Below are 27,757 nucleotides of genomic sequence, written 5' to 3' on the forward strand. Positions count from 1 at the left end.
ATTAGAACTGGACATGGAACAACAGACTGGTTCCAAATAGGAAAAGAAGTACATCAAGGCTATATACTGTCACCCTGTTTATTTAACTTCTATGCAGAGTACATCATGAGAAACGCTGGGCTGGAAGAAACACAAGCTGGAATCAAGATTGCCGGGAGAAATATCAATAACCTCAGATATGCAGATGACACCACCCTTATGGCAGAAAGTGAAGAGGAACTAAAAAGCCTCTTGATGAAAGTGAAAGAGGAGAGTGAAAAAGTGGGCTTAAAGCTCAACATTCAGAAAATGAAGATCATGGCATCCGGTCCCATCACTTCATGGGAAATAGATGGGGAAACAGTGGAAACAGTGTCAGACTTTATTTTTCTGGGCTCCAAAATCACTGCAGATGGTGACTGCAGCCATGAAATTAAAAGACGCTTACTCCTTGGAAGGAAAGTTATGACCAACCTCGATAGCATATACAAAAGCAGAGACATTACTTTGCCAACAAAGGTCCGGCTAGTCAAGGGTATGGTTTTTCCTGTGGTCATGTATGGATGTGAGAGTTGGACCGTGAAGAAGGCTGAGCGCCGAAGAATTGATGCTTTTGAACTGTGGTGTTGGAGACTCTTGAGAGTCCTTTGGACTGCAAGGAGATCCAACCAGTCCATTCTGCAGGAGATCAGCCCTAGGATTTCTTTGGAAGGAATGATGCTAAAGCTGAAACTCCAGTACTTTGGCCACCTCATGCGAAGAGTTGACTCATTGGAAAAGACTCTGAAGCTGGGAGGGATTGGGAGCAGGAGGAGAAGGGGACGACAGAGGATGAGATGGCTGAATGGCATCACTGACTCGATGGGCCTGAGTCTCAGTGAACTTAAAGTTGGTGATGGACAGGGAGGCCTGGCGTGCTGGGACTCATGGGGTCGCAGAGTCAGACAGGAATGAGCAACTTGATCTGACAGTTCTTAAAAATGGGCACCACTAGCACAGTGCAGGACTATAGGTTGGTTAGGAAGGAATGCTGGAAACCAGGCTGCCAGAACAATACCACTCAAACTTAGAAGATTTCTATCCAAAACCAAATTACAGATGGATAATAGTGACAACTACTCAACAATGTAGATGCACTTAATGCCACAGAACTGGTTAAAATGGTAAACTGGGTTAGGTATATTTAATGAGTTTTTAAATACCAAAAAAATAAAATCTCAGCAAACTACAATGATCTATTAATATAAGAGAAGAAATGAGTTCCACCTACAGTCACAAAAAAAGTAAACAGGAAAAAGGCCCTGTTTGAGTCTATAAAGGTTAAGTCTCTTACTTGAGTAAACAAAGAGCTGAGCTGTTTCTCTTCTCATCTCAGCATCAACTCTCCATGGTAAAAACACCAAGACTTCCTGGAAAACTAAAAATGCATAGATCATCTATATCCCCAGGACTTTAACTGCTAAAGCTTCCATCTGTTAACATTTCTGTTCACTCTTTGTTGAAATAAGGTATACAGTAAACATACACAAGCAAACAGAGTATAAAGAGCCTAGTAACTAAGTCAGAATGAGGTAAAAGTAATTGAGACAGCTTAGCTGTTTTATTTCTCCTGACAACTGGCACGGCACCAGCCTCCTGTTCTATTTCTGAATTCCCTCTATCAGGCATTTTAATTGTTTTAATATCAACCATACTTGTACAGTCCCAAAGAAAAAAGTAAATTTGTCCCAACTTACAAATAGGGTCTTCAGAGTTTTCTGGCAAATCCCCTACTGGAGACCACCACTGGATACAAATCAGAACACTGTCCTCACTTTACATATTACCAACTTTTCTAGACATTTCCCAGTCTCTTCTCTGCTATGAGTAGTAACAAATGTGAACCAATGCAGCAGGAAGTATAGAGAAATTCACAACTTACAAGGGAAAATATTATTTTTTAGATCCAAATTATTGGTTTCTTAAGGTATTCCAGTTCCCAACTCAGGTATTTAAGGATGTATATGTATATAATGGAATGTAAATGTGTTCTTCAGCATAAGCACCAGCTCAAATATGGGTGCAACTCAGTATTTTCATATTAGATATTCAGACTTAATGTATACATTCATTTAGTTGATTTTAAGTTCCATATTCCTCTGCCTGCAGCCCACCCTCATATCTATATTCCTACTGTCTTTTCTACTCACTACTATAAACGTTATTCAATATCCAAGTAGGGACACTGTCAAGTCCTGCAAATGGGCTTCAGACGAGTGAATTCTACTTTCTCTGTTTCACTGATAACTTAGATCTCTGGTTCTACATCTATAAAGAGCTCCTTCCAAATTTAAACCAGACTCTTTCTGATCTATAAATTCTAGAAAACTAAAACACACTCTGATGCTTTACATTTAGAAATAGACATCTCTAGCCTTCATAGCTTTTACTTTGCTTAGTTTTTCACCCTTGCTAATCTTGTTCTAACCAGTCTTCTTGGACCACTAGAGACTTGGCCTAAGCCTAGTATTCTCTCTGTTCAGGGGGAAATACCCACTTGGTTGTCTCCACAGATATCAGATAGTAAAGAAACTACCTGCAACGCAGGAGACCTGGGTTCAATCCCTGGGTTGGAAAGATCCCCTGAAAGGGCATGGCAACCCACTCCAGTATTGTCTGGGAAATCCGATGAACAGAGGAGCCTGGCAGGCTACAGTCCATGGGGTCACAAAGAGTCAGACACAACTGAGCGACTATGCACAACACAAAGAGCCAAGTGTCTCCTTTTTTGTCATTAAAAAGAAACTTAAAGAGAAAAATGACTACAATTACCCAATCCAATTCTATCTCCATCTACAGTGGACCCTGGACAAATATATCTTACCTGCTTAAAAAATTTCTCTTTGAATAAAACACTGTTTAGTATGCAGCTATTGGATTAGTGTTTAGAACATAGAGTACATCTTAAAAAGATTACAGAATTTCTTTCAAACTAGTTTCCTTATTGAAAATTCAGATGAAATATACCAGACTGCTGGTTTAAAACTGAGGGCTTACTTGGCATGATTAGAGATCATGCACAATTGTGATCATGCTTCAACTTTTTCCTCCAAGGTATGGATTGTATCAAATTCAGTTTTACTTTTATATTCAATCATGATTTTTTCTTCTTTCCCCATGGCTTCTGAAACAAATTTAGTTCATCCCACAAGAGCATTTGCCCAAGCACTTGACTCCATTAGCAATATCCACTGTCCAAAGCATGTTAGGATAAAACTCACCTGGATCATTTCATGAGACGTTGGAATGACATAACTTAGGTGACTCTGCCTATGTTTAAAACTTCCTAAACCTTAGATTTGAAACTTTCAAAAAATAATGAACAAATTCACTAATCTGAAACAAATACTCTGAAAACCTTTAAGATACTTCCTTAAAACCCCTCAATCACACTGAACTTCTTTCAGCCTATAATCAAAGAATTTAAAAAATACTAGTTATTTCTGTTTGCAGGAAAGAATATGTTCAAGTGAAACATCTTTTTTAAATTGTGTGTTTATTATAATCAAAAAGCATTGACTGAGTTCCCCAGAAAAAATTCTACTTGTAGAAATCAGTACCTTACCTTAAGGAAGCTGACAGACTATTGATTTCAGTCTCCATTAAAATCTTTTCATAATTCCATAGGAACTACAGTATTTCAAACTGGTTACTTAGGAATCCACAAAAAGTTGCTCTCTTTAAAAGTTCCAAGTTTCCAAAAGTGTCAAATTGACATTGTATCATACTTAAAGGTTAAGTTGGATGCATACAATATGAAACCAACTTACAAATATTGGGAGAAACTTGCCTCTAAAAGGCCATCAGATTTTTCACTAAGAATAAAAAAATCTAAAAATGGAAAATAAGAGATCAAATCTTAGGGACAGATGGACCATGTAGAAAGTAGTTAGCTAAGTTACAAGCCCCAAAAGCAATGATACCTGAGGCAGAAGATCAAGCAGAAAAGAGAGTCTTTGTAATTACCCAAATGTAAAACAAACCAAAAAAAAATGAAGCATGCGGTGAAATATTAAAGCTAAATATGAAGTAATTAAAACCCATGTACTTATGAGAAATTGGCTGGAGGATGGGCTCAAATCTAGAAGCTTATCAGACCTCTAAACTACAAAACCTCATTTTAAGACTATATTGATTAGTCCCTCATTTGAATTGTATCTATGCTCAGATTATATATTCCCTGATAGGGCAAACAGGAAAATATAGGTGATTTTTTTTTCATCTTCTCTATATACTATTACAAAGAATAATTCTCTACCATCCTGAAATTTTTCAAAGCTTTTTGAGAAACACACACAAATAATTTGGATTTAGTCGATTTTATTTACAGCTTGTTTTTTTTTGTTTTTTTTTTTTACATTTCAAAGCATTACACAATTACAGTTTCTCATTTTCTGACCTGCAAACAGATAACCTTAAACGGAAATATTTTTTTAAAAATTATCAAACTAGGTACATCCAGAATGCAACAATTACATATATGACAATTAATTCACAAAGTGTAATTTACCAGGACATATCCTAAGAATTTAGGAACAGCCAGTCAGTCAGCAGAAATCTGACCAAATTTAGCAATCAACTATTTACATATCCAAAGACAAATCTATCTAAACTCCCAAACCAGAAGTTTGAAAGTTTTTGTTAAGTCCCCACTGGACAAGAGAGAGGGCGCGATGATTCAGACCTAGCCAGCCTTGACAGTCTTAATCCTCAGGACTGGGCTGCTTCCCCAGTCTGCACCTTCACAGCAAGCAGCTCAGTTTGTCAGACATCCAAATATCAAACTCCTGTGCCATTATGCACGTATTAAGTACTGATTAATAAAAACTAAGAAGTCATTAAATATCACTATTCCCCCCAGCTCACCAGCCCTTAACATCCCAAATATGCAACCTGTGTCACATAGTGACAGGCGATATTTTATATATGTATGCATCTATGTACACACACATACATGTACATGTGTGTATATACATATACACATACACACAGTACTAGGTACAAATGACAATTAACAGTCCCTGCAAAAATTCATTTTCAGTTGAGGCTATGGCTCCTATGCCTTGTGATGGTTTTAGACTTCAAAACTGAAAAATACTGCTAAAATCTCCTTTCCTAAAGACAAAATTTGATTGCTTGTTCAGTTTAAGCTTCTCTGTCTAAAAATGGCTATAAGATTAAGTATAAAAAAGCAGCCAAATGAGTGCAGTTTCTCTCTCAGGTTTAGCCAAGCTGTCTCATAGAAGTTACCCCTCACTAGACTAGAAAACCTGGGGCGCCTCCCAAAGGTTCTTGCCTACCTTACTGTCCATGTTCACGATTCAAACTGTGTCAGCAGAGCCCGCACTTCAGGGGTCAGCTGCTTGGCAGCCTTAGCTGCCTCTGTGATAGCCTTGCGATACAGGCCCTTTCTCTTCTTATTAAAGCGTGACTGGAAGTTTTCTAAAAAGGGGGAGAGTTGCGAAAGAGCCAGAAAAGATGTTGTTGGAGACCCAAACCATGAAATACGGGCCTCCTGTCGGACTAAAATGCCGCTATCTTTCCGGCTCACAGTTATGGTAAGAATACGGGCTGGCCACCAGGGGAAGCCATATATCTTGGCCCAGACAATGTCCCCTACACATATGGTCCTGCCATCTGGTGTGACGCACTTAGAGACGTTTTTGGAAAAGACTTTCATTTTCAAGGAATTACTGAGCTTTTTCTCTTCCTTCGAAGAGGAGGAAGTGGAGGTGGAAGGTGCATGCATACAGCCTGGAGGAAAATCAAAACTTTCAGAAGAACTACACTCAGAGTTGGAGGATTTCAAATCATCTGTGCTATCAATGCTACACACTGAAGCACTGGAAGAGTCAGACTTCTTTTGATTTAGGGTCATGTAAACAGAGATACTGCTTTTGCTGCCCTTTCTGCCCAGTGTCTGCGGTTCCTCCTGCTCACCAGGCACAAGCACTTCAGTTGTGTCCTGAACCCCACTGCTGGCCTCTTCAGGGCCTGTGGAGGGACTCTGATTTTCTGAAGGGGCCTCACCTGCTGAGCGGGTAGAGGTGCAACGGGACTGGGGCTTGGGTGCCATCTTGCTGCTTCGCATTTTCTCCAGTCCGGTCTTCAGAGAAGAGTCATTTTCTTCATTCCTGTACCTCTGGGGCTTTAAACGAACCCGGGGTGGAAGAGAGCCTGAGCTAGGGTTCTGATACCGACGTGTGAAATGAACTTTTGAATGCGCACTTCTGGATGTAGAGGTTTCACTCTGCTTCTTCTGTGCCTTTTCTTTGGCAATTTTCAGCACTTCCCGAGCTTTTGCATGATCCATGTTTTTATTCTGGAGCACTTTTTTAGTATTTAACTGAGCTTTTGATGTATTTGCCTGAGCAGAAACTTTGACTACTCTGCCTCTGCTGTGAGGAATATTTGAAACCTTAACCACAGCACTTCTTTTCTGGCTTTCATTTTGGCTTCTCCCATCCACCTTATGGTCAGTTTTCAGTTTTTTGTTCACAGTAGTTACGCTTTCACTTCTCCGTTTTTTATCTTCATATTTAGAAGGGTCACTTGCACTACCACCTTTCCTAATTTCTTTTTTTTCAGCAACAACACTGTTTTTACACTTGTCACACAAAACTTGCCTGGGTCGTAGTTTAATAGCATTCATTATTGAAGTAGGTTCTTCCCTGTACATTTTTCGTTTGGGTCGCTTAATTTTCCGAGGAGGCGGCTGAGGTATTGATTGGTTATATGTGTCCCTGATAAACAAAGGGGGAGGATAAGGTGCTCCTTCATGGAAGAGAGGTGGTGGTTTGGAAGTCCACAGGCTTTTGGCCAAGCTGAGCTCAGGAGGCGGGACGGGAGAAGGGTCATTGGGAACAGCACCATTCACTTCACACTTGACTTCTGTCCCTTCTTGGAATGTATTACTTTGGAGCTGCATGGCTTCGGGTTTATCCTTATATTCCCTTTTGGGAAATACTGTCACAGGGATCCCATGGGGCCCAAACCTTTGAAAGAAATGAAAGGAAAAAAAGAAACCATTAAGTTAGCATCTACAATTCCATTTCTTGAAAGACCACCTACTGTTTATGTGACCTTCCTTGAAAGCTATTTCACTTTAAAAAACAATCCAAAAACCTACGGATGGACCTCCCCACAAAAGTCCCAAAGCATACCATTCCATTTTTTTTGTCTTACATTTTGGCATACACTCAACAGGAAATACTCAATAGTTGCTCTAAGCAATGCCATGATAGCTGCTGTTATTTCAAATAGATCTTTTCAGTCTTGAATCAGTAAGGAGTTTCTGTCAGACAGCTTAATATTTAATGTCATTTGCTGTAACACTCTCTCAACTAGACATGTCCAATAAATGCAACTATAAATGTGTAGTATATGGATCTTCCTCTGGTTATATAATAGCTTTCAAAAGCTTCACAAAGCAAATTTGGCCTTACCTACTCCAAAATATTGAATCAGTAAAATCCTATCTCAACTTTATTGTTTAAACCCTAAAGATTCACAGGTATTTACTTCTCTACTGTTCTACCCTAGCTCATCCCATTCATCCACCCCGCCCTATCCCCAAGGGGGTGGGGGTGCAGGGAAACAACACAGAAATATTAGAAATTCAGATAACCTCAAAAGCAGAGAGCTACAGAACTATGGCTTTTGAGCTTTTTAAAATCACATCACACATTAAGAAATATCTTCACGTTGCAATCCAATAAAATGTTTATGCATGTATACATGCATGCATACATATGTAAATGCACACAACTGAGCAAAAGCATCACTAAATACTTAACCTTACAATATGTTATACATAATTGTATTTTTTTCTACTCTGGTCTATTTTCATTTGTTTTGATGCTAGTCAGATGCAGTAAATGGATTTCAGAACTTTACAGATCCAAACCCAGTTTGTGAAGCAATGGTAGAGAACAAAGTCTCTACAATGATCAATTTCTAATAAAACAGGAGTCAAATAACCTTGCTTCTCAGGTGGACTTACTGTGGTTTGATCTGCCTGAGCTGAACATCAAGAACCCTTAAATCTAAACTTGCTATATACGCAGAATCTTGCACATAAAAATAAAAGCACACTACCAATTTCATCAAGTACATGTTAACGTGCTAATTTTAAGCACTAATTGAGTAAAACAGTATTGAACACAATACAGTTCTAATGCCAATCCTCTAAAGCAAAAGTGCGTAGAACCCAAGAACTGGCTTCAAATAGTCAGATGGAACCCCTGACCTTATTAGATGCAAATGTTTTATATAGATCTGTTTTTCTGGAGAATGGTTGAGTCTTGGTTCTCACATTCTCTAAACCATCCTTATGTCCCTGAAAATGTACTGAATTCTTCACTGGAAAGAAATCTTGAGTTCTTAGGGCTACAGATACCTAAACTTGGGCAGGGATACAGGAAGAGCCAACACCAGGATATTTGGTTCCAAGGCCTGAATGGTTTTCTTCCTGAAGTCTTTTGTTAGCTTGACTACCACAAACCAGCAACTTTTAGCAAATATAAGTCACAAAGGAAGAGGAACGCCGTCTTTACCTAGGGTGGGACAAGTTTGGGTCTGTGCTAATCCACAAAGGAAAGACAAATTCCTCTCTATGTCAGACTGCAAAATTAAATTTCAACTGTATACTTCAATACAAAAAAAAAAATTTTTTTAAGTAGCTTTCTATTCCAGGATAGCATTTTGTACCCAAGTGTTTGCTTCCTGACTACTTAATTGCAACGTACTTTGAGTATTTGCCCTTATACGTAAGTGCTCAACACTTTTTCAAGATGACAGGAAGGCAAAGGTATTTCTGTGTTTTCTTCTGCAGCGACATAAAAAACTTAATGAGGTGAGACAACTATTTGTATTAACAGAATTCCCTAATTTGTATAAGCCATCATTTTGTCCCATTATACTTTCACTTATTTCTATAATTGAGAAAAGAACAAATTTCCTTCCTTTCATTAGGGATAACTAAACTGCAATCATCTTACTTTGTTGTTTTTTTTTTTAACAACTTTGTATCCTCAGGCAGTCCTGAACCCCTCTAAATTTAGTTTTTGCTTGTATAAAAGAAAATAGCACTATTTCCTACCTTAGAGAATTCAGGGAGGTTAACAGGTCAATAAATGTTAACCATTTTTCAAGTAATTTAATTTTACTTTCAACTAACAATTTACCTGAGTTTCAGATCCTTTTCTGTGTATCTTACGTATCATCTGGCCAATTACTTTACATCTGTTTATGTCAAATAAGCTGTGAAATCTCATATGTCCACCTTCATGCAGTTTTTAATAAGAACATTAGTTTCCCCACTAGATCTTTTGCCTTTCCCTCTCATGCATATACAAGTATTACATATTTTTAATAACATAGGGAAGCACTTGATTGTATAATGATAATGGAAAAAAAAGAGGCCAAAAAAGAGAGGGAAAAAAAAGAAAGAAGCCTAACTGGTAATTGTGGGTAGTGGATTGGCAAATATTTTTTAAACTGATAACAAAACTTCCAAAAAGAACCAGAATGATAAATTTAAGAGGAAAAAGGCATCAATGTCCTACTCCATCTTAGTGATCATTTTGGTTACCGTTCCAGGAAGAACACTTAATACCATGGCTGTTTTCAAACTAAGTGTGGAAAGGCTGGTTGCAAAATCAACAGTCATGTCTATTTGTGAGTCATGTCTATGATTTAAATTTTTAAAAATGTGTAAATATATGTAACTGCAGTGCATCTGTCTCATGTAATATGTGTATATACGGGGTCACAGATAAAATACATTCGTTACTATGCTCAAGTATGAAAGCCAATGACTTATGAAACTGTAACCTTAATAAGAATATAAAGTAGCAACAAAACTATGGTCTTCTAAAAACCCTAAAATCTAATTTCTCAAATACAGTTGGGGAAATCTACAACACACCATGACTCAACGGTGTTTGAAAAGGGAGATTCTTAAGCCCTGCCCCAAGACTGAATGTGCAGACTCTCCTAGGCTGGAACACAGGATCTAAATTTTTAGCAAGTATATCTGCTTTACCTTTTTCTAAAGTGAAGATATTTATGTCCCATGTAAATGCTCAAAGGGTGGCCTCAGCAGAGGAAGATTTTAATGATCAGTGGAGAGGAAGAAAGCAGACTAGTATCCCTTGCATGAGCTTTTTCCAAAAGAACTTTTTACAAATACTTCAAGCGTCGAGTAGAAAGATTCAAACCATCTCTCTTTCCCCTCCCCTTCTTTGTGCAGCATGAGGATCTTTATTAACACATTAGCAACAACTCATTCTAACTCCTATCCATTTCCAATCTTTAGTACCCAAATCTTCTAAAGGAAAATTATTCAGGTATTATAGCTTAATTAAAAATAGCTTTTGGATATAAAGTAGACAGGAGACCTCCCTGCCCTACTTCTGTGGATTCCTGTGAATTTAGTTCAGAACTAGTTTAAAACTAGCCATCATCTTAATAATCTAGGAGTAATGAATATCAAAATTCTGAGGGCAAATAATGGGGCTTAATAGTTATTTTGTGTCAAAGCAAGAGAAAATCACTATGAAAAAGAATCTTCAGCCAATGCAGATGTGAAACAATTGCTCAGAAAAGAAGTTCAGGCAAGTTAGTTGAGACAGACGCCAGAGTTCCGTTTGAACCAAACCTCCCTCCATTCAAGTGTATGAAGGAAAGACAAAGGGAAACCTCTCTCTCTCAGAATTCTTTTCTCTTATAAAAACCTACAGTAGGAAAAAATTATATGAAATTAACCCATTTTTTTAAATATCTAGATGTACTTATTTCAAGCAGATGTTTTCAGAAATCTACCTCCCTCCTTAAATCACCAATAGGTTCAATCATAAGGGAGGGAAAACTAAAGCAAGCTGATTTTGGTTCACAGTGCATCTCTACAAGATTGGTTGTTAGGTCAAATGAAATTATTTCAATATCAGCTACGTGAGGTAGAAAATTAAAATACAATGTACATATATGCTTCAAAAAATTAAACACATCTACTTCTGAGTATTTAGCCAATAACTGGAAGAAGAAAAAAAAGGTTTCTCAAATATCTCAAAGATATTTGCACACACACATACATAGCAGCATTCACCACAGGCTAAAGATGGAAACAACCCAAATGCCTATTTACAGACAAATGTATAAAGTACAATGCACTATGACTCAGACTTAAGAAAGGAATCCTATCACATGCTACAACATGTATTATCCTTGAAAACATTATGCTAAGTGAAATAAGTCCATCACAAAAAGACAGTACAATTCCACTGATAGTAGTCAAACTCACAGGAGTTACTTAATGGGTACAAAGTTTCAGTTTTTTAAGATAAAAAGTTCTGAAGATCTGCTTCACAACAATATGAATGTACTTAACACTGAACTACATACACTTAAAGAGTATATTTTACGTTTTTACCACAATTAAATTTTTTTAATTGTCTAATGAAGAGGGGCAAGTTTGATGAGAAGCAGTATATTTCCATGGTGATAAAGGAATTATTACTGCAAGGGAAATAGTAATTATGATGGAGAATAACAGAAGAACACCCTGACCTGAGAGAAGACTCAAACGGAACATCACCAGTGAGGCCACATGACCACAGACCCGGTGCCCTGAGCACACAACATTGCCTGTTGTGTGAGCCTCTGGTGAGTAAGAACAGGCAACTAAAGGGAGGAAGAGTCCCCATTTCATACATTCTATATTATACTGCAACTAAATGCAGTACATTTACTCAAGGAAAAAGTTTTAAAGGACACTTTTGGGAAAATTGACAAAGTAATGAAACATGAGCTACAAAACAGATAAATGTTCTCTTATCAACATTTCCTGAATTTGAAAACTATGCTGTGGTTATGTAGGAAAATATCTTTGATCTTAGGAAATAAATGCTCAAATATTAAGGGGTAAGAGAGATGATGTATGCAACCTACTCTCAAACAGTTCAAGAGAAAAACGTGTTTATATAATGAATGATAAAGCAAATGTGGCAAAACGTTAAAAATCAGTGCAGCTAGGATAAAAGAGTTTAAGTTCTCTATTTTGAGATTATTTCAAAGTGTAAAAATTATTCTAAAAAGTATAATCTTAAATTTAGTTTACACCTCAGTTCCCTCAAAACTTTCAAGCAGGGAACTTCCCTGGTGGTCTAGTGGTTAAAACTCCAAGCATCCACTGCAGGGTGCACGGGTTCGGTCCCTAGTTGGGAAACTAGGGATGCTGTGGCACAGACAAGACAAGGAGGAAAAAAATTAAAACCTCCAAAGAAGTATATAAAAAAGAAAATTTGTTCTGCTTAAACATAAATGCCCACAAACTCACCTCAACTACCACTAAGCACAAAATCTATTCAAATACAAGTATGCTAATTAGTCAGATAGTATAAAACTAGTTCCCAGCCCTAGGATCAACTGCAGTAGGTGAGACAGAATGCATGAGTCCCTGCTAAAAAAGGGTTCTAGACCAGAGGGAAAGAAAGCACTGAGGATTAGTGGCTAGGCAATGAGCCTTGCAATAGACTATACCTGGAAGGGCCCAAGCAGATTAAGTAAAGAGCAAAACAGGAGTGGCAGAGAGTGGTTGCCTGTTTTTGAATGTTGGTAACCAACTACAGTTAGGTTTTAAAAAAGCAAAAAACTTAAGCCAGCCAAAGAATCTGCTTACCTGAATGTGTTTCTGCAGAAATTTAGAAAATGCTGGCAATAGGAAAGCCATGTTACGAGCCTTAAAGACATTGAAGTCATTAAGGTCCCTGAAAATGGCTACAAGGCATTTTAATGGTGGGAAATACTTAATAAGATGTGCTATTTTTTTTGTAAAGTGAAAGTGAAGTTGCTCAGTCGTGTCTGACTCTTTGCAACTCCGCGGACTATAGCCTACCAGGCTCCTCCGTCCATGGGATTCTCCAGTACTGGAGAATTCCAGTACAGAATACTGGAGTGGGTTGCCATTTCCTTCTCCAGGGGATCTTCCAAACCCAGGGATTGAACCCGGGTCTCCCACATTGGAGGCAGACGCTTTAACCTCTGAGCCACCAGGGAAGCCCCTTTTTCTTTCTTTTTTTTGTAAAGCTTCACTGTAACTAGTGCTAACAACTTGGGAGTTTGTAAATTTTAGTAAAGCCACATTTGTTTTTTAGAAAAAAAATAAAAAAGCAAAAAATAAAAAGCCAACAGGTGATAAGATGCAGCACAGGAATTACCCATCAGCAAACTGACACCCCCTTCCATAGGAGACAGTTCAGAGGCTTACACAAGCAATAAAACACAGATAATCCATATAGTGGGAAAAGAGGACATGTTGATGAGCGTGTGTATGAGGGAGGGTTAGGTAAGAGTGCAAGGGAAGAAGAGTACTAGTCTCCTAAAAAGACAATGCCAGTGCAGGTTTCTGATTACATAGTGATGGGACCAAAAGTACAAATCACTTGTTAAAAAGTTCAGCTGTTCTAGTCTGGTCCCACCATTTAATAAGTGAAAAGAACACAAAACATCTTCCGTTCCCTAAGTTTGAAATTTGTCTTCATCAAAAGTGAGCCCTTTTCAATTATGTTTTAGAAGCATGTAATAAGCAGGACTAAATTTCCCAAATGACACTGTAACTTTCTCTTCATGACAAAGCCCATAATTCCCTCAAAATCCACCTGCCCCAAGGGGTTACTGGAAGAAAAAATTGAGACACATCCCTCACCATCCATCATGAAAACTCCTACTTATCTCACTCCTTCATAAAATATAAATGTCATCCTTCCTTATTAAAATGGGAAAGTTATACTTCACCAGTATTACTTGAAGCTTACAGATGTTTTCAAGTTATTTGAAGATGCAGATTATACTGCAGGCCACAATGCATTAGGTTGGGTGGCTATTCAAGCAAACCTATTTAAATGACTGTAACAGCTGCTGTCATCTTAGTTCTGCCACTTAATAGCTACTTCATAAAACTATGAATAGTTAACAACTATATAGTACTTTGTGCTAGGCACTATTCTATTTACAGCAACTGATTAATCATCACAATTTGTAGCTGATGAAAAACTAAAGCACAGAGTGTAATGACATTCCCAAGATCACATAGCTAGTTAGCAGTACAGCCAAGATACAAATCCAGGCAGTTGCCCCCAAAATCAGAATCTTAACCACACTACTGCTGCTTCCCCTTACTTCATCAAGCTACTTAACCCCTCTCCTCCACCTCTAAGGGAGTGGAGGAGCTAACAGGCCCACATACTGTTTTCTGAACCCCATCGAGGTGGACAGGCCTCAGAATTTTTCCCAGCTTTCAAAAGATAATAAGCACTGATTCATCAAGCATATTACTAGTTCAGCGGTGAAATGAAACAACTTCACGCTAAATGGGATAAACACATATAATATCCTCATATAACTTCAGTCAGGTTAGGTTTTGCCACCAAAAAATTTAACAGAAAATTGGTTTCAGAGCTTTTTCAATATTGGAATTGAAGTAACTTGATAGAATTGTCAAGATTAATTGAGTATAAATAATTACTGTATACTAGGCCTGGTGGGCTGCCGTCTATGGGGTCGCACAGAGTTGGACATGACTGAAGTGACTTAGCAGCAGCAGGTATAATATATGATAACTATTATTATAGTAAAATTAATACATATCTGAGACTTCCCTGGTGGTCTGGTTGTTAAGACTCTGCATTTAACTAAAGGGGGCATGGGTTTGATCCCAGCTTGGGGAACTAAGATCCCTGGTTGGGAATCTGTACAGCCTAGCCTAAATAAATAAAACAATATTTAAAAAATAAAATATATTCAATTTTGTTAACTGAGTAAATGGATATTTTTAATTAAAAGCCCCAAGTATTATAAAGGCAATCTGCAAGGACTGTGGGTACCCAAATGGGTGAGGGAGGGAGGGAAGATGACTTTAGCAACATAAAAACAAAACATCCACATATTATGAACAAGAATGCCAGGAAAAATTAACTAGGGGTGGGGAGCATGGACAGGCTGCATAAGTTTTAAAAGAACATCTCTGTAATCCTAAGGATCTACTCCATCTTCTGAAAAGTCCATGCAATTCCCTTTCATAAATATAGTTTTTGGAGGAAAAGAAAAAAGAGGTTAATCGTGAATAATTTAGAGTTTAAGCTCCCACTCATATACCTTCAACTAATCCTCTGAAATAGGGGTCCCCAACCTCTGGAATCTAATGCCTGATGATCTCCAGTGAAGCTGATACAATAACAATAGAATCAAGTGTACAGGAAATGTAATGCACTTGGATCATCCTGCAACCACCCCCCGACCCCAGTCCAGGGAAAAACTGTTCCATGAAACCAGTCTCTGGTGCCAAAAGGCTGGTAACTGCTGCTCTAAAAACAACTACTTACCTGGATATTCTGGAAATATGGAAACAACTATAAAGAAAACACACTTCCTTCTTTTTCAAAGCAAAATGGTCATAACATCTGTATGGTACTCAAATTATTTAACTCCCTAACAGTAAATTCTTTTAAAATAACCATCCAAGAAAATGATAATGACCATGAAGCGGCAAAACGTTTTTAAGAGCTGACAAATCTTGACTTCACTTTTGTATAACATCACTTAGAGAAAGATACTTGAAAATGAACACTGGTATAATAAAAGAATCTTAATTATCAACAAAATACTCATCAGTTTTCAAACACTTGGAAAGAATTCCCTTGGTCCTGGCTCTAAGACACCAATACATAGTCTTAAGTTCTCTATGTTTCCATTATTATTTCTATGTACTTTTGATATTTCTGTATTATATCCAATAGGATCTATCACACAGAGGTCTAAGTTATTTCTCAATGGATGGACTTTTTTAAAAGCAACTAATTCAATTAATTTCACTATTTCTGTTTTACCACAAACAGGTTTCCAACAACTTACTATAGGTTAGTCTTTAAAGTCTTTTCCAACTCAATCATCCAGCACTTAATCAATGTGATCTTGTGCTCAACAAGCTTCCAATCTGACATTTTGTGATTCCTCCCATGAAGTAGACTCCACTGTTGCCAGGACCAGGCCAACCAAGGCACAACATTTAAGACCTAGGACCATATATGAAGAAGAAACCCCATTTTCAAAAATGCCCCAAAGAGTTCACTAAATTGAACTAACTGAAAAGCAGCTCACAATTTAAAGTCAAGCAGCTACTCTTGGTGGCGTGAGAACAGAGCGCTCTGCCATTCCTACCTAGTAGGGTAACTCCCCACCACAATTGTAAGCTAAATGACAATGGGAAAAAATAGTTATATGTATTCGAAGTAGAACAAGGCTGTTTGTAAATCTTAAAGAATTGTATGTCATTCAAAAACGCATCCTCGGGGACTTCCCTGATGGTCCAGTGGTTAAGATTTCGCCTTCCAATGCCGGGCAAGGAGGTTCGATCCCTCCTTGGGAAGTTAAGATCCCACATGCCTCTTGGCCAAAACACCAAAATCTAAAACAGAAACAATATTGTAACAAATCCAATAAAGACTTAAAAAAAAAAAAAGGCTCCTCAGTGCTTTCCTATTCAAATCACAAAATGTAGTTCTCAGAAACCACTGTGACTATCAGCTGTTCATCTTATTCCATGAGCAAAAAGGTGTCTTCGATACACCTGCTAATTCCTACCACTTATAGTTTTAGGCAATTAACTTAATCTCTGAGCCTTGGTGTCTTAATCTGTGAAATGAAGATTAATAGAATTTAACTTCATTGGACTTCCTAGAGTAAAATGAAACAATATCTACAAAGTACCTGGCACAGTGCCTCGAATGGGAGTGGGAAATACATAGTAACTATTGTTAATTATAGAAAGTAAAGCTTGGCAACCTTTTTAAATGGTGGGAATAAGCAGAAAAGAGAAGTCAAATATTATAGGAATTATTTGTTTTAAAAAAGGCTAAAAGACCCCACAATTTTGTTAAGGCCACTTGGTCCAAAGGTAAAGAGACAAAAATTGACTTCTTAAACTTCTAGTAGGCAACCAGACTTAGGGAACAATTTGCAAGTCTAATTACCAGTTCTACACAAAGGATCTGACCTGCCACCCAAGTGGCCCATGTATTGCTTACTTTGTAACTACATTCCAGTCAAATTACCCAATAACTTTAAAAACAGGTTTAACAAATTTATGGTCCTACTATCTTGGCAAAACTACCCCTAAAAGTCAGTTATCTCCAAATATGCTCTAAGAGTCATCTGTATCAGAATCAGCTTGTTAAAAACAAATTGGTGGAGCGAAGCTCAGAAATCTTAAAGCACATTTGTTTTGAGAAAAACTGCTCAAAAGATTTTAGCCAAAACATTCTCTATTAAATCCATCCAGAGTATAATTTAACCTCCACTTTCCTGCATGATCTGCCACTAAAGCAAGCTCTGTTCTGGTGTCCCTGAACTAATGAGGGAATTAAGATAGAATGGGACCAATAAATATCAAGAAACAAGGATGTACTTCGGAGGCACAAGTTAACTACTAAAAATATCTTTCATTTTTAATCAATGTGAAATTAACTCAGCCATAACAGAGAAGATGAACACAAATTCTTTAATGGCCCCCCGCAGAAAAGCTGATCTCAGGAAGATTAAACTTAGTTCCATCAAGAGCATTGCTTTAAGACAGTACACAGTGAAGTATGGTCTTATTCACACATAAAAGGCTGAAATTTAACCTCATTTTATTGGAGACCCAACTCCAATAAAACATGCCTGGCATAATTTGTGTGTAACACATCTAGTTATCTAGTCTACAAAATTCATTTTCAATACTATGATATTACAAGATTCTTTACATTCAAACTAGACTTTTAATGTTCAATAACTAATCACTTCCAAAAAAATCACTGTAGTCCAACCAGCAATGAAGAGTTCACTCTCAATACAATATATATACAAGTACAGCAGTGGCTGTCCTAAAGCTGCCTGGGTCAAAGTGATTGGCACTCATCTCTACGCTATTTTACTGTCGAAATTCTTTATCAACACATTTGGATATAAGCAGAATAATCAAAAATATTTTTAAGTGTTTTAAATATGCACAACTCAACACAATCATTCAAGCATACTACTTCAGGGCCTAAATTCTCAGCCTGGACACTTAGCATAAGCTACTCATACCACTACTCACTGCTTCACCAGAATGGCTGTATATTTTTCCCACCAAAAGTAGGGCTATTGCACCATACGTTTCATGATGTCTGTAAAGAAAAAAAATTATTGTCTTGGTTTATATTTCCTTAAAAAAACAAGTAAATCTATAAATTGTCTTAAGAATTTAGTGAAATCTGAAGTTGTCTATTAAGAAATCACCTCAGTTCTTATTAATGCAACCTGCATATACAAAAGTCAGTTTTATAAAAGATCATTTCCAAAATACAACTAGCTACAATCTTTAATAAGTACGTACCACAAAATTAAAAATGCACAAGGACTTTTAAGCGTTAAGCATTTACTTCATGATCCCTTAATTCATATCAGTTCCCAAAATACGGGATCAGAAAGATTTTTTAGGACTTCAACGTAGCTTTATAACTTTAAAGATGTGAAGAATAGTAACAAACAGTTTAAAGATCCCTCTTATAGAAAGAAACCACAGGTTTCATACATATGTCCCTTCAAAAGACTCAGTGGTAAAGAATCTGCCTGCCAAGCAAGAGACCTGAGTTTGATCCCTGGATCAGGAAGATCTCCTAGAGAAGGAAACAGCAACCCACTCCGGTATTCTTGCCTGGAGAATACAATGGACAGAGAAGCCTGGTGGGGCAAAGAGTCAGTCACAACTTACAGAAAGACTTATTTTGTTTCAAGTATAGATTGAGAAGCCTGAGAAACTACATGTTCAGAAGCTCTGGCTGAAGGCTTTTGCCCTCAGCAAGTTATCTTGCCTGGTTAAACTTTTCTATGTTTGGAATTACTAAAGTTGGAGGTGTGTTTAAGGGAGAGGCCTAGAAGTCTGCAGGCAGGCAAAAGATATCGTATCATTTCTACTGACCCAAAACAAGGCCCTTGGGGGCCTGTAGGGGGCTACAGTTGTCCCATCTGTTTACTCCTGAGGGAAAAGAACTATTTTTAAAATGTTATGGAAATGCATCCAAGGGGATGCAATTGGAAGAAAGTCACAATGTGGAAAATTCTACCAAAAAGGCTATGGATTAACAAATAAACTGCAAGGGAATAAAAGTAATGGTAGGAGAACTACAGATGAAAACCTTAAGGAACTTAACCAATTGCAATGTAATAAACTTTACTTGAATTCTGATTTGAACAAAACTTAGATGTTAATTTTGAGACGCTGACTGCATATTATGATGTGAAGGAATTGCTACTATATTAGATATGACAACAGTAGTACAGTTAAAATTTTAAAGTCCTTATCTTTTTAGAGATCTGTACCAAAATATTTATGGTAAAATGATGTTTACGATTTGCTTCAAAATAACCCAGTGGAGGTGTGTGTATGATAAAACAAATCTGGCTAACAGTTGACATATGTCAGAGCAAGGAACATCCACTTACCATAATACCATGGATGTTTATTTACCATAAGAAAATTAAATATTGTACAACCAATGATTATTCTGTCTAAAATAAGCATTAAGACAGTTTAGCAACCTGAAGGAATGTTTACTATATAATACTATATAATGCTAGATGAAGAAACAAACGTACCAAAGTCAAAATTTCAAAAGCATAAGGTTAAGGAAGAAAAGACAACAGGAACACCAAACTACATTTGGGAGTTACCTGATTACTTTATCTGCTTGTCATTAGACTTTGCTAAAGTAGACAGGGTTAATTTAAACTACCTAAGAGGGCTGAGGATAAAATAGTGGATATGCCTAGAATAAACTAAATAATGCAAGCCTCAACTTAAAGCCATTCAGTTTCAAACAAATACTCCACTACACAATATCTGTTCTAACTAGATATTCAAATATCCTCATTTTTAGGGTGACCATGTTTTTTACTTGCCAAAGCAAGTTACTTTGAATAAAGAAAGGAGATCAACAATCAAACCAGGTACAGGAAACCAGGTACCTGTGTAGGATGGTACAGGAAAACCAGACCACTTGGTCACCCTATTTAGGTCTATAAATTGAGGTGTAAAGTTTGTTTGCTTATTTGTGTGTAAAGTGAATTGCCTTAAGTCAAAATGAATTAGCCTCATAAAGACTAGATAGAGACTGAATCCCAGACAGGCAAAGAGATTTGCCCAAAGTCAAGGTATTAACTGGAGAGGCAGATGCTAGAAGTCAGCACCCATGTACCCTGAAACTCTGTCCAGATCAATGTACCATTCAGCACCACTTTCTTTTCTTTAGGTTTTGTTTTTTTTTTTAATTACATGTGTCCTGCTCCTTTTCCACAAAAAGATTCTCTTCAAAAATGTCTTCTTCAATCAAATAATTCTAAAAATAAAGGAAAAAATAATTCAATGACAGGAAGGTAAAGAATGTCAAGCAAATGCTTACAAAAAGCAGACTCTTGATCAAGCCACATATATATATATAAAATCCTGTACTCTAGGATCAGACACTCTTGCTACATGAACAACTCTTCCAACTTTGAAAGACATTTCTGTGCCACACGTCAGAATAAAAAAATTAATAAAAGCATGAACTGGCCCATTGGAAGACTGAAGAAAAGCACGTACTAGGAGGCACCTAGTAGCCTCCCAAATGTTCATTATTTTCTGACATCTCACTGAGGAGGCAAGAACCAAGGCCTCAGAGTTTACTCCGTTCCCAGTATACAGCTATGAAAACGCGGAGTCTCCAGAGCAGGTATGGCTATGAGCTGACTAAAAATATCTGCCTGGCTCCAACATACACAACCTCTGTATTATCCGATATAGCTATTAACAGAAGGATAAGCATATATTTCAGAAGCATGCACTTCTTTACTTACTACTTAACAGGAAATTTGCCAGCCCAACTGCCTTTCTAATATGAAATTAGAAAATGCACAGGCTTTAGAATCAGATCAACTACATCTGAATCTTTGCAATTTACAAGCTAAATAACTGGCCAAACTGATGGAATTTCCTCTCATATAAATGAAAAATACCCCCAGAATTGAAGCATGAGGTTCAAAGCCTGTTACTTAACAGGTACTCAAAAAAAAAAAAAACAGGGAAGCTCTTGTCTTAATTTTTATGGAGTCCAGTTGATTCGCAGTGTGTGTTCATTTCAGGTGTACAGCAAAGTGATTTAGTTATACAGTCTATTTTTTTCATATCCTTCTCCCATATAGAGGAAGCTGTTGTTATTTCTACCTAAAGGTTTCACTCAATGGCCAATTCAAATAGGAAACAACTTATTTTTATTTATCTCTTGGTCATGCGGCCTTGTGGGATCCTAGTTCCCAGAGCAAGGATGGAACCCGGGTCCAGACAGTGAGAGTGCAGAATCCTACCCACTGATCGGAGAAGGAATTCCTGATACAAACTATTTTTAAAGCAACTGATGACTATACTCACAGTCTTGGTAAAATCTGTAAAGATTTCTCTCCTGGATCATCAGTTTAACCCCAAAACTGTGCATGAAAGTATGCAAAGTATGCAAAGATTACAAAATAATATTGGCAGATCTATTTTTCCAAATTATATTATGAAAGGATATTCAACTAATCAATCACTGACCCAATACTTCCTCAAAGAGCTAAATTTTAAAAACTGTTTTATTTCCTCACCACTTCCATAATGTGTATGCTTCCCATGTACGTTTCTAGGAGGGTCAGATTGTGTCTCATACATATAGTATTCAGAATAGCTAGGAGGGTGCCTTACATAAATGTGCTCAACAAATATTTGTGGAATGAAAAGTTAATATGGTTCCCTTAATGGCTTTTTAAAAAATACTTTAATGACAGGATCTTTTCATTTCAAAACATTAAAATGTAAAAGGTTCATAACAAGAGCTACAAAAGCTGCTGTTCATTAGAAGTACTGTAGGTAAAACAGAACTGCAATTTCCTATGAAAGAAAAATTTTAAAAACAAACAAAACACCTGGACAATGAGCACCTCAAAACAGGAAAGCAATATGGATTCCATTTCCAGAAACAACTTACCTTTTTGCACCTTCCTTTTGCAGATTTGAAATCCAGATTCTCACACAATCACTGCCCTTCACTTCTGTTTGATTCAATAGCATACACACTACTGACCATACATTCTCTCGCTTGCTAATAAACACATCAGTAGAAAGCACACTGGTCTTATTCTGCTTTCTGTTTTACGAAAACAAAAGTGCAAAAGTCCTAACCCAAAATTCTTTATAAATGAAAAAACTAAAAAAAATTTTTGAGAAGTGTTTGCGGTAATGGTAAAGGCTCCCATCTTTTCCCATACTTCTATTACACACTTCTTCCCCAAACAAGGAAAGATTCTTGTGTCTTGATGGGAGGGCAAGCAGTTAAAAGCAAAACACACTAAAATAAGCCATTTCTAAACAGGTGAAATACCATCAGAGTGTGTGCTGTTGCAGGAAACAGAATGGAGAGCCGTGAATGGGAGTCTCTGCACTTCATATCTGCAAAAGAAGAGAATAAAAAGGTTAACTTAATTCTAGACTCGGAACACAGTATCTTCACCTGTATAAACCAAAGCCCCAAAACAACCTAATGTAAGAAATGAAAATGTGCTAAAGAGGTTTATGGGTGAACTCAACCATTCAAACTGTATCCAGTTTTAGAAGTTAGTATTTGAACACTTTTATACCACATCATCTTGATATTAAAAATTAAATAACAAAAATCCCATCTCTTCTTTAAACTTCTCTTAAAATTTATCGTAATTACCCAAATATGCTTCCGTATTGAACAGTTATATAGGGGGAATTAGTTCTAACATTGAGATTAACAATCAAAAGGCTCATTTTCAATAAATGCTCTTCCCTTTATAAGGAGTGACAGTTAACGTTTCCGGAACCCCAACGCACACACCCCTTTCTCCAACCTCATTAAAGATTAATTTCGGAACACAGCAATCTCCCCCACCCTGTATCCCGTACTCTGCGAAAATTCTTCTGCGTTTTGCATTAACCCACCCGACTCAGTGTGGGTGAGCCAGGGTCAGGTGTGAAAGGAGGCTGGGACTGGGGTTGGGGGGGGAGGGTGAGACCCAGGAGCCCCTCAAGCACTCGCGCCCCCCACCTGGAGGCACACCTGCCTCCAGGCGCCCACCTGGGGCAGGGATCGCCCTTTCGCGGCCCCGCGCCCCTGCCCCACTCGGAGCGCGCGCCACGCGCCGCGCGGTACCCGAGGGCGGCGCAGGCGGCGGGACGCCTGAGAGGCGGGAGCCGGGTGTAGGTGGGCAGCCTGGACTCGCTCCCTCCCCGGGGACCGAGCGGGCCGGGGCGTCCCGGGGGGCTGCTGGGGGCGGGCGCGGTACCTTTTGGACAAATCCATGAGGACCCCGGAGAAGAGCTTCTCCCCGAGGCGGAACGACACGACGAGCGCGTCCTCAATGATGTGGTCCAGCGTGACCCGCACCTCCGAGCCGGGGATCAGTTGCGACACCGCGGAGTCCCCGCCCGCCGGCGGTACGAGAGCCGGGGCTGCTGGCTGGGGCAGCGGCGGTTCCTGGCGCTCCTCGGGAGCCGGGGGCTCCTCCGGCGGCGGTACAGGAGAAGGTGGCAAGCTGGGCCCTTCCGGAGGCGCGGCTGCCCCCGGTTCCACTACTCGAGCGGGCAGCTTCTCCTCAGGCTCCAGCTCCAGCCCCGCCGCCTCCGGGCTGCGGGCGAGCTCCCCCGGCGGCGGCGGCGGCAGCGGGAGCGGCGGTTCATCGGCCTGAGGAGAGGACTGCTGCCCGTCAGCCTCTCCGTCCGGCACAGATGCTTCAGTAGCCGTGACCGGGAGGGGGTCAGTGCCGGCCTCGCTGCCGGGGATGGGCTCCATCTCCGGCTCGGCCTCGCCGGCGCCCCCCTCCCCGGGGGACGCTGCAGTCGCTGCCGCCTCTGCAGCCACGGCCGCCATTTTCTTCCTGGCTTCTCCCTCCTCCAACTCGGGTTGTAGCGGCGGCGGCGGCAGCGCTGTTTGGTTCCCTAGGCCTTCCCCTCCCTCCAGCAAACAGTTTTGTCCCGCCCTCACCCCGATGCTCGTTATTGGCACCGCGCCATTGGTCCTGCCCTACACCCCTCCCACACTTGTGACACTTCATTGGTCAGGTGGGAATGTCTATCATTCAGTCGGTCCAGCCTTCTCATACAGAGTAGGAACTTCTCATTGGCCAGACGAGTTGTCAAATGCCGAATCTTAGAGGAGAAGTGGGGGGGCGGGCTCAAAGGGGGAGGGGGAAGTCACAAAAGCTGAGCCTTGTACCTATCGCCTCTTTTTATTGGATGGAAGAGAAAGTAAAGTCTTATGGTTGGCCTATGCTCCTGCCCATTATCAACCAGGTTTTCTCGGAGGTGGGATAAAGGAGGGAATCACGTGGCGTGCCTGTTCTTTCAAAGGCTACAGAGGGGAGGAGTAACGAGGTAATGAGGGAGGGGAACCGCTTCCCAAGACTCTCTGCGTAGAGGTCCTTAGAATAAATGTTATTTCTAGGAGCGGACCTGCTTGCGGCCGAGTGTGGGCAAGAGAAGCTTCTTTGGGAAGGACAACTAAAGTTTGAAGATAATTCTACGAACACTTTTTGAGCTCCTTCCTATGCTAGGCACTGTGCTAGTGCTAGGGATAGAAAGATGTGAAAGACATTCTCCATAACCTCATGGCAGCCGCTTCAGCTCCCACACAAGGAGTGTCTCATTGAGTACTCTCCACTTTCTAGGAACAATGCACCTACTTATTTCGAAGTAGGAAAATGCTAATGAAAACCAGAAGAACATCATACACACTGGATTAAGCTGATGAATGTTTCAGAGACTAGTTCTGCGGCATTGCTGGACTTCACATGAATAGCAATTTTTCAACCCAAATTCACTGGAAAGTGGTCACACCTGGTTTCTTGCTTCAGCCTTTATCGTTGCCTCGTGTATGCTACAGGTGCAAAAAGCCTCTCTCTTCAGGGTTCTAATGCCCCTACTTGTCTATTCCCACTTTAAGTTTCTTGATTTGTTTGTTTGGAAGACTCTACTGAACCCATTTCTCTCAAAGTGTACCTCAGAGTGAGCCTTTTCTCCAGAAGAGATCGTATGCACTAAGAATGCCTACAGGAGGAAAGGAAGAAAGGTTACCAAAATTAGGAGTGAAAAAGGGAATCATAAAGACTCATCACAGCCAGTACTTACTAAGCATCCCCTATGTGCCAGGCACTAGTACAAGCACTTGGTATAACACCTCATGTAATCCTTAAAATACTCCTATAAGGCAGTTACTGGTAATGTTACTTAGTTGCTAAGTTGTATCCAACTCTTTTTCCGCCCCATAGACTGTTAAGTGCACCAGGTTCCTCTGTCCATAGGCTTTCCCAGGCAAGAATACTGGAATGGGTTACCATTTCCTTCAGGGGAGCTTCCCAACCCAGGGATGGAACCATGGCTCCTGCCACATTTCCTGCATTGCAGGCAGATTCTTTACCACTGAACCACCAGGGAAGCCCGACTGTTATTACACCTGTTTTATAAATAAAGAAATTGAGGCACAAAAAGGGTGCCCAAGGTCATATAGTAAATTGCAGAGTCAGAATTCCAAGGTTTTGTGTGGTTTTTTTTTGGGGGGGGGGGGGGGGTGGGGGATAGATACATTAGGAGTTTGGGATTAACAAATACACACTACTATATATAAAATAAACAACAAGGACCTACTGTATAGCACAGAAAACTATAGTCAATAGTTTATAACAACCTATAATGGAAAATAACCTGATAAAGAATATATATATATGAGTGAATCACTTTACTATACACCTAAAACTAATACATTATCGATTATCTATTATCAAGATTATCAATCAACTATATTTCAATTAAATATAAATCAACTAATTTCAATTTTTTAAAAACCTACAGTTTTACATTGAAAGGATTGAAAATGGGAAAGAAAAATCGCCATAGGCCCTATTTCAAGCCCTGGAGCTCTTGGGAAAGGCAAGCCGGAAATCCCAATCAGGGCAGGTTCAGCATCTCCAAAGTAACAGAAGGAAATAAAGGTACTGATCCATTGTGTACCAGAGATTTCCCCCATAAGCTCTTATTTAAAACCCTGTGAGTTAAACCTTCTCCCTGTTCTACAGGTGAGAAAACTGATCCTTAGCCAGGTTACAGGTCTTCTTAGCCATCACACAGATGGCTAGCAACAGATCCTAGAGAATGCAGGTCCTTCAAGAGCATGATTGTTTCACTTATTCATTGAACAAATAATCTGTCCCCTGCAGGCTAGATCTCTTGCAGGAAACAGCCATGGATCCCACCTTACAGAGTTTTTACCATGATTGCTTTTCTATATTTCAACATAATCAATTAAACATTACATATAGTTCTATGAAACTTGGAGACCCACACAGAGTTCCCACATTGCATAATATCCTACAGGGAGAAAAATACAGTTCAGGTCCTAGGATGTGATTACCTCTTGCAGTAATTCACTGCAAGATGCTGCAGTAAATCCTTTAAATTAAGGATTTATAGCAGGTTGTGGGATACCAAGTAACCCTTCTAAATAAATCACCATTTTCAGCCTGCAACTCAAGATTCTCTACTGGCTTCCTAGCCTCTTCTGCTTGTCCTTCAAGGCTCTCTCTGTTCCTACTTTATCTTTTGGGGTCTGCTCTCCCTTGCTCTTCAAGCTTTCTAATACTGGGGAGATCTTTCATCCATTTATTCAACAAATAAATATTCAAGGCCTACTATATGTCAGTTGGGGATTCCCAAGTGGCTCAGTGGTAAAGAATCCACCTACAATGTACGAGACCCGGGTTGGTTCCTTGGGTCAGAAAAATCCCCAGGAGAAGGGAATGGCAACCCACTCCAGTATTCTTGCCTGGAAAAATCCCATGGACAGAGGAGCATACCAGGCTACCGTCTGTGGGGTCACAAAGAGTTGGACACAACTGAGCACACACACACTATATGCCAGTTACCAGGCTAGAAGTCAGAAGACAGGCAGAAAGAACATGTAAGCCTCCTGGGACTTATTTCTCTACTTAGGGAACTAGAAAATAAGCAGTGAATAAATAACATGATTACAAATTGTGAGCAATGCCATACAAGAAATAAACAGGGTGAGGTGATAGGGAATAGCTAGGGGAGAGGCAGAGAGTGTCTCTTTCAGATAAGGTGGTCAGAAAAGACCTCTCTGAGGACAAGACATTTTAACCAATGCAAAGGATTAAGAAGGAGCCAGGGACTTCCCTGGTGACCCAGTGGCTGGGACTCCAAACTCCTAATGTAGGCGGCCTGAGTTCAGTCCCTGGTCAGAAACTAGATCCCATATGCCACAACTAAGACTCAACTCAGCTAAGTAAATAAATACATTTAAAAAGAAGGAGGAGCCAGCTATTGACATTGCTGAAGGAACATTTGGGTCAAAAGGAACAGCAGTTGCTCAAGTCCTGTGACACAAGAGGGCTTGGTTTACTCCAGAGAAACCAGTGCGACTTCCCTGGTGGTTCAAATGGTAAAGAGTCCTCCTGCAATGCAGGAGACCACAGTCGAATCCCTGGGTCAGGAAGATCCTCTGGAAAAGGGAATGGCAACCCACTCCAGTATTCTTGCCTGGAGAATCCCATGGACAGAGGAGCCTGGCGGGCCACAGTCCATGAAGTCCCAAGAGTCAACCCTAATGATCGAGAA

At 39.4% G+C, this 27,757-nt stretch overlaps 1 protein-coding gene and 1 non-coding gene across 8 annotated transcripts in view; one reads left to right on the plus strand and one right to left on the minus strand.

Annotated features, from left to right (window-relative positions):
• PWWP2A (PWWP domain containing 2A) overlaps window positions 1–24,008 on the minus strand; it is a 34,300-nt gene extending 10,292 nt beyond the window's left edge. For 2 of the 7 annotated variants that reach the window (XM_010807569.4, XM_015472348.3), the window contains exons 1-2: window positions 23,416–24,008; window positions 6,049–7,013 (exon numbers count right to left, since the gene is read on the minus strand). In XM_010807569.4, the coding sequence (XP_010805871.3) occupies window positions 6,049–7,013; window positions 23,416–23,999 (1,549 nt within the window). In that variant the 5' untranslated portion in view covers window positions 24,000–24,008. The other 5 variants (XM_024995286.2, XM_024995285.2, XM_024995289.2 and 2 more) reach the window with 5 other exon arrangements.
• Window positions 12,674–12,803, plus strand: LOC112447615 (small nucleolar RNA SNORA33). The gene has a single exon (XR_003035808.1). It is a non-coding gene; the product is annotated as a small nucleolar RNA SNORA33 (small nucleolar RNA).
• Window positions 24,009–27,757: the final 3,749 nt, after the last annotated feature.

This window comes from Bos taurus, chromosome 7, assembly GCF_002263795.3.
Source record: "Bos taurus isolate L1 Dominette 01449 registration number 42190680 breed Hereford chromosome 7, ARS-UCD2.0, whole genome shotgun sequence".
Classification (NCBI taxonomy): Eukaryota; Metazoa; Chordata; class Mammalia; order Artiodactyla; family Bovidae; genus Bos; species Bos taurus.